Source organism: Pelodiscus sinensis, chromosome 2 (genome assembly GCF_049634645.1).
Source record: "Pelodiscus sinensis isolate JC-2024 chromosome 2, ASM4963464v1, whole genome shotgun sequence".
In the NCBI taxonomy this organism is placed as follows: domain Eukaryota; kingdom Metazoa; phylum Chordata; order Testudines; family Trionychidae; genus Pelodiscus; species Pelodiscus sinensis.
Window position 1 is genome coordinate 225,443,744 of NC_134712.1, and position 13,232 is coordinate 225,456,975.

Here is a 13,232-nt window from a genome sequence, read left to right on the forward strand (position 1 = left end):
GTATCAATGCCTATTACTTCATTTACCCTTACCATTGGGTTCCGCCCTAGGTACACACACAATTGCACTCCTAGAGACATCCTATGGTGTAGTGTAAATGCTCCTGTGCCCTGAGAGTGTTGTCAAGAATTAGTACCAAGGTTCTGTGCTGTCACCCTTTTTATTCAATATGTGTCTGAGGCCTTTTAGGAGAGTTCACGAGGAGAGAGGTACTGAGGATACCCACGATTTTCACTGCATCTTTTCCAGCCCAGAGCATGTGATTGCATGTCTTTCCTGGTATCTAGGCAAGACTGGGCCATGGATTGAAATGAGTTTGGTTTAGTTTCAATCTAGCTGAGCCAGAGGGGATTATGGCTGGTTGAAGGAAGTAACCAGAGGGTCTGTCCTCCTCTGACTGAGTTGACACATTCATAATTTATTACCAAAGTTCATAGTTTGGGAGTTCTGGTTAGGTTCACACTGTTGGGCATTGATTGTCAGTCACTCAATCACTGGTTAGCTTTTTCCAGCTATGTCTATCCAGGAACTTGCAGCTACTGCTCCTGAATTGGACCTGGTTACCATGAATATGTCACCTGTAGTCTGTAGGGGAGTGTCCTTTAAATTTGCTCCAGAAGCTGAAGCAAGTGCAAAATGTGGCAACCCATTTTGTTAAGTACACCAGACATGGAACCAAAATGTCATGTTTCTGAGTAGCACTTAAGTTATAGATTTTTACTGCTAATGCCTTAAATGGCTTGAGATCTGCCTAGCTCACAGACTGCCTCTCTCCACTAAGTGATATTTCTTCTGTTGTGATCAGTGGAGGGACACAATCTAGAGTTCCCTTCTTTTTGTAGGGGAGTGTGACAGGGCGCTTGCCCTGCACTGGCCCTTTAAGGGCAAAAACCAAGCCCTGAGTGAGGCCTGAGAGCTAAGCCCCAGCTGAGGCAGCTGTTGCTAATGAGGCCCCAGAACTTACTGCTGCTCTGAGTAGAGAGCAGGAGGGACCTGGCTGCCAGGGAAGCAGAACAGTGTTGGGGAAGCTCTGGCCAAGCTAGTTCCCAGGCTGCAAGGCCTGAAACCATTAGGGCTGCAGAGAGGCAGCCATAGTAGGTGAAGGCAGCAGGTCCACACGTTTTTGCCGGTTATGAGTGGCCATTACAGACTGAAGTTTGCCCCTGAGGCAGGGGCTAGATGAAGTCTTGCAATGGGGTCACTGAGACAAGGTGGGTACAGGGGAACTGGGTGCTCCTTGGGAGGAGAACTGGGTACTCCTGGGAAGGGTTGCCAGGTGTCCAGTTTTGAACTGGACAGTCCAGAATTTGAGCTTTCTGTTTGGGAAACTAATTGAGAAACTATAAATTTCTGGTCATTTCTAAATAAGATGTAATGTAGATTGTGATGTAATGTCAAGTGTGTCTGGTATTTTTGTTGAAACCATCTGGCAACCCTACCCCTGGGAAGAACCCTGGAGTGCAAAGCTGGGTAAACACCTCCCTCCTCCCTGAAAGGGGGCTCAGAGACACAGGAGTGGGCACTGCTGGAGGGCTGTGTCCTGAAGAGGATGCCATGGTACAAAAATGACACGTGTCTGTACTAGAGAGGGAAGCAAGAATACAGGGAGACACCAGCTCGGGAGAGGCATCCAGTAAGTCGACAAGCTAATTTCCAGGGCTACCGGCTGGAGGCGCCATGGTGGTGAGTCTGCCCCGTGACAGTAGAGTTGCCAGATGGTTTCAACAAAAATACCAGAGGGTATGTCTACACTGCAGTCCTATTTTGAGAGAGGAATGCAAATGCAGCCGAGCAAAATAGCAAACGAAGCGCCAGATTTGAATTTCCCACGCTTCATTTGCATAATCGTGTGCAGCTGCTATTTCGAAATACCCTATTTTGAGATAAAAAACGCTGTGTAGATGTGGTTATTTTGAAAGAAACCCCTTCTTTCGAAATAACCCTTACTCCTTAAAAAATGAGGTTTAATGGTTATTTCGAAAGAAGGGGTTTCTTTCAAAATAACCACGTCTACATGGTGTTTTTTATCTTGAAATAGGGTATTTCGAAATACTGGCCTATGTTTCCTATTTTTAACCTGTGACCGATCTATGAGAGGACCTTCCCTTTTTTATCCCATGACAGCTTGTTGTTTCCATTGTTTTGGTTTACATTTTCAGTGATGGTGGAGCATCCAAGAGGCTGATAGGGCATCTGAGAGCCTTAATGTTGTTGAAACTGAAATAAATAGATAAATCATGAAATAAAGATGTACCAGTGTCAGTACTGTAGCTCTAAAAGAAATAACATGCATTCAGAGTGCAGTATATTTTAAAAAAGGTATACTTCTCCAAGTAATAATGTAGTTTTCTGCTCCTAAAAAGGACATCAAAATACTATAATTAATCATTAAAAATGCAGTCAGTTTAGTCCTATAAGCTTCATTTAGAGCTAAATGTTGCTTCCGTTGAAGTCATTGGAATTTGAGAATGTTCAACACCTTATACTGAGTACTGAGACTTTAGTACTCATTGACAGGCAACTGGAAAAATACGATTGAGCTTTTGAAAGGAAAGACTTAACAGTCCTATTTCCAGGATAAGATGATGATGGCAAGATTAAGCTGAAATTTAAACAAAAGTAACCAGAATTCTGAATATAGCTTCCCTGTGTTCCTTTAGGTGTATCTGCTCAGCTGACAAGCACTCGTCTCCGTCGAAACACATCTGTGGGCACCCCTTTTTGGATGGCTCCAGAGGTTAGTTTACATTTGAAAATATTTTCATTTACATTTTTTTTCCAGATTGCTTTTGACTGTATCTGCCTCACTGTCTCTTCCTATTTATTTCTGTAGTTTTAGAAAACTGAATGGAAATGTCAGTTGTGGAAACTTTTTACCCTGTAGTCTTAAATTGCTTGCATTTTCTTTTATCTGTTTTACTTTTATGCAGTGTTAATTCACATATGAGGTTAGAGCAAGAGGAGCTTCATAGATCACTTGTCGAAATGCTCTGGAGGAGAAAACATGTTCTAGAATCAGTTTTTTTCCCAGGGGTAGAAAGAGCCCTTGGTTATATTTTGACTTCAATCTTCTAATTTTAAATGCCAGTCCAGCAAGACTATTTTTAAAGTCAGCAACAGAGAACTGTGTGATCCTGTTTGAGTATTGTAGATTTTACAGCAAAAGAGAACTAAACAGGAGATTACTTTCTTGATCTTCTGTATTTTATTTGTATATCTCATTGCTCAGGAGGTTTTTAGCACAACATGTTGTTCATTAATAGCTACAAAAAATGTGTGAATAAGAAAAAGTACATTTGAAGCATAGTTGTAATTTTGATTATCGTTTAAATCTCAAGTAAGCATACAAACTGATATTATAAACTCCAATAGGACAATTTTAAGATTGTTAAATAACCATATTCAATTATATGTTTGCAAGAAAATAAAAATGTTTGTTATATGCAATTACACTATTTATAGGAAAAAAACGTGTAGTTTGTTCAGCCCAGTAGCTAATTAGCTGAAATTTCCCAACTCAACTGTCACTTTCAAATTCATTTTATCTAATTAACAATTAAAGTTTTTAATTGGCACTTCTGAATGTGATGTTAATGGTGGTCATCTTGTTGAGAAATTATGTCTGTGTGAAACTGGCAAAATAGGTCCCTACAGGGATAGGCTGTGAACCAAATTTTTCTTTGGTGCTGGTTTCATTGCAAAGGAAGAACAATGTATTGCTCCTGGAGCCCTCACCAGCATAACCCACACAAGGGAGCAGAAACTTTACACGTTTGACTTTACTGAATATCCTCCAAATTCTTCCCTCTGGTGTAGGACATGGTTTGTTTCCCTTCTACAAGGAACACTGGGGTTCCACCCTCTCACCCCTCAGATTACCTGACCTCTGCATGGATTTGGGCATTTTCAGGAGACAAGTCATCCACATGGATACCCCTTGCCATAACTCTGCTATTCTAAGCACACATCATGTAGAAAACCCAGCTTCCAGGATGTAAACAGGTCTATAGGGAGCCCTGTCAGCGCCACGTCACCCCTCCCTTGGTCCTGTGCTCCCTTCACCTCTTTTTACGTGCCCTCCGGCGTCCAAGTTTGTCTCAACAGTGGTTCGTAGGTCCTCCCCTAGGTTGGGAGTTCGCTAGCCCCCAAGGCGGGGAGAGGGGGGTCCGGGACCACCTCCTCTCACGGACCCCAGCTCAGGGCTCTAAGGACGCGAACGCTTATGCCATCCGGTCTGGCTGGCGGGGCGTTCACCGTAACTCACCAGCCCGCAGGCTCCCTTTGCCCGCCCTGAGCTACTTCCTCTCTCCACCGGCATCACTTCCCCACCCCCTGCCCTGGCGTTCGGACTCCCTGCCGTGCCCAGGCATCCTGTCAGGGCGGCCGCCTGTGAGCAGCCGGCGCACTGCTGGTATGCTGTCTCTGGTGCCGCTCGGCCCCTGGGCTGCGACGCACCCAGTGCTGCGGCTCCACCCCGTGCCCCGAGAGCCTCCAGTCAAATGGCCGCCGGCGGGACCGGAGTGCGGGGCGCCTCTGCCCCGTCACACTGGGATTCCCCTCATTGCAGCTGCCCAGGAACCTCCTTAAAAAGGGGTTCAGAAGTGCAGAGGGGAAACACGCACATTAATACAATCTTTGGTTTCCACTGCTTTCCCTCACAAGCCCTGGGGAGAATATTCTAGAAAAAGCTCAGTGGGCTTCCTGCTTCCATAGTGTGGTGGGAAGGGGATGCATGCTGCACAGGCAGAATCCTGCTCTTCCGTGGGATCAGGCTCTATGTGCAGATGCAGAGGGAAGCCCGAGACACTACTTGTTTGTTAATTTTAAAGAAGCTGTTTATAGTGTCCATGCTGTGAAGTTGTTCTGTTTATTAATCAATACGCCCAAGATAGGAGTAATGGGTGCTGTTTTGTAATAAAATGCTGGGACAGTCTTTAAGTTCCATTGAATATGGGCAGCACATTTTATATTGTTTATTTTATTGTATATGTTAGGCTCGTAATAGATGTCTTCCTACAGGATGGGGGATCAGGCAGATATGGATACAATGTTGGTATATTTTACTTCAAATATTTTTTATTGATTACAGGATAAACCCCATTCATTCCACGTTCACACCCTTTGGCTGTGTCTACACTAGCAGGTTATTTCAAAATAAATTATTCTGCAAAAATAACTCCTGAAATAATTATTTTGAAATAAGCTTATTCCTCTTCACAAGCAGGAGTTGTTATTTCGAAATAAAGGGCTTGGTAGTGTGGACACTCGCCTTGTTATTTTGAAACATGCCCTTTCATATTACATCACAGTCCAAAGGTCAGAATGAAATCCCATTGGCCAGTCTATATTCAGTCTGTTCACAAAGTGTGGGGAGATGACATTACACGCCTCTTCTTTTTCAAGGCTGCGGATCGACATTTCACTCCAAATTTTAGATGTCAGGCAATTGTTTATAGGCCAGATTGTCACATCATCAGTTCCATTTTTGTTTACTAAGCCTCCAGGCAAACAATTCTGGGGAATTCTTTCATAACTGCACAGCTGGTGTTATTCCCTTCTCTGTTAATACTTCATATTCCCCCAGGATATAAAAGTTGTTTTTGCACAGTCATTGACTGCTCATAACCTTGCTTCAGGTGCCAACACCCAGCTCCCATATTCATGCCAAGTACATAGCATTCATGATAGGTGTACATAGCCTATAATATATTACATCTTATATTACATGTACTATGTATCCCAACATACATACATTCATTGGTGTTATCAAAGTTGCTTTTAAAAAAAATCAAAGAATTGAAACCAAGAGGGAAACTGTTTACAACCCTCTTTCACTGGATTGCCATTTCACCAGAGGCAGAAAGTATGTTTTTTTTCTGCAGTACTGAAATTGGGGGAAATAAGGCCTGTATTAAGGCACAGGTGAGAGATTCACAATCTTAGGGGTTCAGTTCCTGTTGTCACTTCAGCTTTTGTTTACTTTTTAAAAAAGGAAATTTCTGGCCCTCACAGATATGAAGAAAACCAATGCATCTGCAGACAGTCTGAAACAATGGTTCTCTCAGCTCTGGTTCTCCTCAGTGGGATGTTAACGCCAAGATCTACAGGCAGTCCCTGAGTTACGCGGATCCGACTAATGTCGGATCCACAGTTACGAACAGGGCTTTTCTCGCCCCAGAGGACTGGAGCGGCGGGATGCCCAGATGCGCTGCAGTCCCGCCACCCCCATCCTCCGGGGCAAGAAAAGCTGCTCCACATCTCCCTGGTCTGCTGGGGAGGGAGCCCCCCCCAGCAGACTAGGGAGACGCGGAGCAAAGCCTTGGAGCACGCCCGTAGCGGGACAGCCCGGGTGCGCCTGGGCTGTCCCGCTGCAGGCGTGCTCCAAGGCTTTGCTCCCCGTCTCTCTGCAAACCAGGGAGACCGGGAGCAAAGCCTTGGAGCACGCCCGCAGTGGGACAGCCTGGGCGCGCCTGGGCTGTCCCGCTGCGGGCGTGCTCCGCAGTTTTGCTCCCCGTCTCCCTGGTCAGCAGACCAGGGAGACGGAGCAAAGCCGTGCAGGACGCGGGCGGTCCCGCCACCCACGTCTCCCTGGTCTGCTGGGGGGGGGGGGTGCAGCTAGTGCCCCCTTCCTCCCCCAGCAGACCAGGCTTTTCTTGCCTACGCCTGGGGTAGAGCAGCTGGGGCGCTGCCGGGTTGGTCCCACAGTGCCGCTCCTCGGCGCTACTGTACCAACCCGGCAGCACCCCAGCTGCTCTGCCCCAGGCGTCCTGATTCAGCCGCTGCTGGTCAGTTTCAGCAGTGGCTGAATCAGGACGCCTGGGGCAGGGCAGCTGGGGTGCTGCTGGGTTGGTCCAGTAGCACCGAGGAGCGTCCCCAAGTCAGCCGCTGCTGACACTGACTAGGGGCTGACTACAAGAAGCCCGAGGCAGAGTTGCTCTGTCCCGGGCTTCCTGGAATCAGCCGCTATCAGTTTCAGCAGCAGCTGACTTGGGGACGCCTGGGGTTCTTAAGTTGAATCCGTAAGTAAGTCAGAACTGGCGTCAGTTTCAGCAGTGGCTGACGCCAGTTCCAACTTACATACAAATTCAACTTAAGTCCCTATCTTGTACGTAACCCGGGGACTGCCTGTATTGCTTTGGATAGCTCTGCCAACATCACCTGTGCAGATTACTCTATGCATGACAAGGAGAGTACAATATAGTGTACCCAGTCCACCCAGCAACCCACCCAAGCAAGTATCCCAGCAGCCAGAATATGGGTTCTGAAGGATTCTTGCTGCCCTTGGCTCTCTGAGGGGAGCAAGGGGGCCCTTGCTATCATCTCTGCTGCTCCAAAAGGGAATCCTGCAGCCAGCCCTGAAAAGAAAACCTATGTCTGTAGTGGGGAGGAGGTCCCTGCCTCTGCCATTCCACTTGGGAAAGGTAGGCCCAGAAGACAGAGCCACATTGGACTCAGTCTGCTGATACACTTATTAATACTCAGGCTCCAATGTGGTGCAGTGTGTATAAATAGCTAGGTAGGAGCTCTCCTCTCCTTCCCACACTCCAATTTATATAGCAAGAATGAAAAGCAGGGGTAGGTGTAACCATTAGTTGCCCTCTTTGATTTCAACACCTCTTTTCTATAATATGACAGGCACCAGCAGGAGACTTGGATATGCTAAATGTAATTTAAACACTTAATTTTCAACAGATTTCTAGCTTATCTATTACAGCAAGAGTTTCTCACCATATGGCTGTTCAGATTGCTGTGCTTTTCAGTTGACATACTTATGAAAATGTTTGTAAATAAACAATATGAGCCCCCAGACTGTATTCCTTTAACAGGTAATTGCATGTGAGCAGCAGCTGGATAGTTCGTATGATGCCAGATGTGATGCATGGTCATTGGGGATCACTGCCATAGAGCTAGGAGATGGAGATCCACCTCTTGCTGACTTGCATCCTATGAGAGCACTTTTCAAAATACCAAGGTAATATCTTCCTACCCTTATTTCTCACAGTATGCGTCTAATCCCCACAACTTTCTCATACTCCCTCTTACCAGATATGCATACTTTTATGTCTAGAAACAGACTATTAAGGATGAATTCTGCCGAGGAAGGAATGCAGAAGGATGCTGTCCGACAATTGGTCCTGCACTCTGCCTCAAGCATATACGAGTCTCCAGGAGTGCAAGGCTGATTATGAGCACTGCACCCACCTTTGACAGACTTCAGCATGCATTTAATCTGCAGGGATAGTTCTGCTGTTGTGGGCTTGAAGGGGCACAGGATTCTGTCAAGTGCTATGTGTGCTGCTACAAACAATGGTCCAAGCTTAGAATATCCACTTTGATTCCTACAAAGAGGCCAGAACAACCTGTGGTTAATTTATCTTCTCAGATGTCTTGTGAGGTTCCATCACACCCCCTGCAATGTAATAATGTTCCCCTAGTGACAAACAAACATTTTTTCACCCTCCCCCAAACCTGACTACTGCCTGTTTCAACACTGCTATACGCAAGTGCTGCCTGCAGCCAGTACACCTCTGAAAGTGCTGTCTTTGAGCTTTAAGACTAAAGCACCCACAATGCCTTGTCCTAACACAGTATTCTGAGGAACTTGCATATCAAAGAACCAAAGATACTGAGCAACCTTCCCCCTCTTCTTGAGTGATAATAAAATCCAAGCCCACATCAAACTGTATTTGTTTACAGTGAAATGGAGAAAAACTTTGAGATAGGAATCTTAGGAAAACAGGTGGTACTTGATCTTAGTTGCATGGGAGCTGACACTTGATTGCCCTTTGATTTGTGTACTCTACGAGTTCCTCCTCCTCAAAGGAGAGGCAGCATTTCCTAGTGGCTATAGCAGTGTTTCATTAAAAACAGCTTCATTTTTATGTGATTTCTTTTTGTTTTATTGGGTGTGTCAAGTGGGAAATGTCTGCTTTATTCCAAAGGAAAAAGACCAATTCAATACATTCTGAGCCAAATTCAAACCCATAGTAAGCACTTGCAATTCCATTGAAGGTAAAGGAATGGTACCTATTTACACCACGTCTGAATGAAATCATTTTCCTGTCATTGGTACCAAAGTGAATCACAAATAGATAATAAAAGTGTTCATTTATTTTGTTGCTTTGTTAATGAGCTGATTTAAAAGAAAAAAATCTGAAGGAAGGAAGAGAGGGAGGGATCTTATCACTGTATGCAAATAGTGAATTGTCTGGTCATTAGATTCATTTGCTTTTGTTGACATGCTTGAAAAATAGCAGCAACTCTTTGTTATATTTGGCAGATTTTCTTGATACACTGTTAGTTCTGTAAAGAAGGAAGTTAATGAAGTATTGTATTTTCCACACAATGCTCCTTTAACCAGTGGAAATCAATATTTTTTCAATAGCTATCCTAAAAGTTATTTCTCAGCCTGCCTTCTCATGCTGTTTTTGTGAAATGTTGAAATGTGCATATATTAACTTATTATAATACTTACTGACTTTTGTAGAAATCCACCTCCCACATTACACCAACCGGAGCTGTGGTCATCTGAATTCAATGACTTTATAAACAAGTGAGTAATAATTGAGGCCATTAATTGAGACCCTTTTGACCAAATAAAATGTGTGCATAAATATTGTTGAAATATTACATCTTTGTATTCTGTTTGGAAATCTGTCACTACCCGTGTTTTTCTCCTTTGTTACTCCACATTGTTTATTATAGTAGATGTGCTTTGTATAAATTCCTCTTTTTATTTGTAAATATATAAGCAATATGGTTTTATATTAAGCTTCCTGCAAACTCAAACTTCAGGTGACATTTCCAATATTAGCCTGATTCCTGTTTTAAAAATACATTATTAACATGAATCAGAGTGAATTTGATATCAATGTGATTTGCATCAGTTCTATAGGATTTCCAGTGTATATGGTTCATTATTTCAGACCATATGCTGTTCCCATCAGCTTAGTAGCTATTGTTGGTTCCTCAGTTAAATCCCTAAAACATATTCAGTGGAACTGTATCAATTTAACTACAAGTGTAATTGAGAATAGATAGAATATATTATAAAATGGCTAGGTTAAATGATTTAATCTGATGGATGGAGAGCAGAGCTATTTGGGAATCTTTTGCAAAACACTATTTGGTTGGAAAATGCGAATTCCACAAACTTTTCAGAGAAGGAATTTGCACTGAGGTGTCTCATGCATCAGATAAGTGCCCTATCCATCCAGCTTATTGACTATTCTGTATTTTGTGTGTTCTCTGTTTGTTTCTCCCCATCTCTTCACCCCCTTCCTCAGTATTTCATGAAAAAATTAACACTTCAGATTTATCACAATGTAAAATGGGAAATTTTAAAAAAAAATGTTCATGACTGGGAAAACCATTTCCTGCTCCACTCAGGTGGAGCAGTATCTGAACTTACGTAATCCTCTAGCAAGAAACTCCTATCCTGGGCTTATATAGCCTCTTCATTAACTAGAGTATTATGCCATATTAATACACTTTTTATTAAGCACATTTCTATAAAAAAATACAAATTAAAAAAATGATCATAAGTTGCAGATCAGCACAGTTCAGACGATGTCTACAGAGCTTCACTGGTTTTTATCAGCTAAGGATCTCCCTCATAAATGCCAACCTTGCTTATGACATTGTAGTTGATATGTACTAAATGATCATTTGTAAATTTCTTTTAAGCTTCATCTCCCCAATACATGTGTAAACTGAGGTGGTGGGTTTGGGTATATCCTGAAATAACTGGACGCAGATCACAAACTTATTTCATGTGGTAACCAAAGCATAATGCTGTAATGAGTTACCATCTTCAAAAGGCCTGAGGTGAAATCCTGGCCGCATGGAAGTCAATGGGAGATTTGAAATGAATGGGGCCAGGATTTTGAACCAGTGACATAGGTGTAAAAGATGTTGTGACCGTTGTCTTTAATAATTGTTTTCAATATGATTGCAAGATTTCTGGGTTTATCCCATAATAACATGAAAGTAAAATGTTCATCAAAGTTGTAGTGATCCTGAGAAGGAATCCATTAAGGGCTAACCCGGTCATCTTTGACAGGCTGTCATGGAAGCATGTCCATATATCTCTGCTGAGCAGGGACTAACCCCTCTAGCTCTCTGTCCCTTCTTTGCAGAGGCCAGGGGCTGATGACTTGGCATAGCAGCAGATCCACTGAACCAATTTCCAAAGCTAGGAGGGTTTGCCACATAAGGATACGCAGGGAACATGTCTAGAATTGGACTGTATGGCTTCACAAATCCTTCCCACCTCTCCCCAGGGGAAGCACATTGGTTCTGTTGCTGAAGTCACTTTTGAAAGCTTTGTAAAGAAAGTGGTGAACAGTATGATTTATTTTTCCCTTAGAATTTGCTATTGAGAATAGAAATTCTATTAATAATGTATGGGGAATCCAATTTTCAAAAATAGGCACCAAACATTACATACTTCATCTGTATTTGAACATTCAAGTCAGCATTAGGGGTGGATTCAAGCTCAGGTATCAGGATCCAAATGTTCCTGAAGAAGATTTTATTTTTTACTCAAGAGGTAAACAACATATACATTCTCAGTTTACATATCCTTTTGAGTGTCCTGTTGAACTACAGCAATGATATTATAACTAACATTCAATATTGTTTGTTTTTCTAGCAATTTCTTTAATCTGCATGATGTTTGTGATTTAAAAAAAATTGTATCCAAAATTCTACCAGAACTTCTATATATCTGTTTATGGCTGAAGTGATTAAGATGGGCAGACTTTAATGAGACAGTACTGTAGGTCTATGGCTTAGGCATGAATGAATTCAAAATTGAACTTTATTGCCTTAACAATGTGAATGATCACCTGCTGTTTCTGCCAATGCAGGTGCTTGACTAAGGATTATGAGAAGCGCCCGACAATATCTGATCTTTTGCAGCACAACTTCATTAAGCAAATTGAGGGGAAGGAGAAAGCATTACAGAAGCAACTTATGGAATTTATTGATGTTCATCAACAAATGGGAGTCACTGAAAAGGCAAGGTAACCAAATTATTTCCTTTTCTGCGTGTGTAAAAGATTAATTTGGAGGCAGTTGAAACTTTCACTTTTAATAATCAATTAACATTAAGGATCCAATTCTGCAACATGCATGTAATTTCTGCACTGTCATGGTGATGGTGGGGGTAGGAGGGAATTACAGCACAGATCGTCATATTTGACTTAGAGGGGTAGCCATGATAGTTTGTATCTGTAAAAACAACAAAGAGTCCTATGGCAGCTTGAAGACTAACAGATTTATTTGGGCATAAGCTTTTGTGGGTCTAAACCACTTTGTCAAATGCATGGAGTGGAAATCACAGATGTGGATTTATGCTACAGCAGAGATACTATAATTATTCATGGTCCCAGGCAGACTTGTGCATTCTGCACTAAAACCCATGCTGCGCAATAATTTCTCTGCTATTGGTAACCAACTAGTTAGAGTAAAGCTAGCTTGGGTATGTCTGCATGTGCTGAAAACACTCCATGCCCTCTCAATTACAGTGTAGACATACTCCCTTTCACGCTGAGTACTTACACTGTAATTAATAGGATTACTTTTGGAGTCAGGTACTACTCAACATGAGAAAGTGTGACAGAATCAGGCCTTTAAGGTGCAAAAAAAGAAAATATTTTATTGCTAAAAATGTTCTTTTCTGTCTTACGAAGCAGTGTATTTTCTTTCTTCTAATGGTATTTAATATAAATTCTGCACCATTAAACACCAAGATTTTACTATTTTCATAAGTTCTGAAGCTGGTTTGGCTCAATGTTGCAATTTTTTTAAATAATAACTTCACCAAAGTAATGTACTAGATGCGAAATGCACCATTTGATTAGTATTGATGTATTTCTCTTGCTTTTCTCCTGTGTTTCAAGGTAAGGGATAATAGATTTTTTTAATGGAACATAAAATCTAAAAGACTTTTTTGACATTATCAGTTGACAGTGTCATATTTACCCATTTGAGCAGTAAAGAGAAATCTTATTAAAATCTGCCACATTTTCTCCTATTATATTTACGCAAACTTAATGTATATTGCAGTCTTCAGATCTTAGAGAATTTTTTGCTTTAGCATTTTCTAAAGCACTTACATCCTTTAAGTATTCTTAGACTAATACTGTCTAAAATGATCTGTAAATGAGTGTGGATTATTAGTTTTTTGTCTTCTGGATTTTCCATAAAATAAATAAATAAATAAAAAT

The 13,232-nt window shown here is 42.2% G+C and overlaps 1 protein-coding gene across 5 annotated transcripts in view; it reads left to right on the plus strand.

Annotated features, from left to right (window-relative positions):
- MYO3A (myosin IIIA) overlaps positions 1-13,232 on the plus strand; it is a 226,934-nt gene that overhangs the window by 86,012 nt on the left and 127,690 nt on the right. For 4 of the 5 annotated variants that reach the window (XR_012902077.1, XM_006115285.4, XM_075922537.1 and 1 more), the window contains 4 exons: positions 2,661-2,737; positions 7,827-7,972; positions 9,488-9,553; positions 11,871-12,026. Coding sequence is in view for 4 of the 5 variants with exons in the window: in XM_006115285.4 (XP_006115347.2) it covers positions 2,661-2,737; positions 7,827-7,972; positions 9,488-9,553; positions 11,871-12,026 (445 nt within the window). In the remaining variant the exon portion in view is untranslated. Of the gene's footprint in view, positions 1-2,660; positions 2,738-7,826; positions 7,973-8,068; positions 9,423-9,487; positions 9,554-11,870; positions 12,027-13,232 lie in introns of those variants that run through there. The other variant, XM_075922540.1, reaches the window with a different exon arrangement.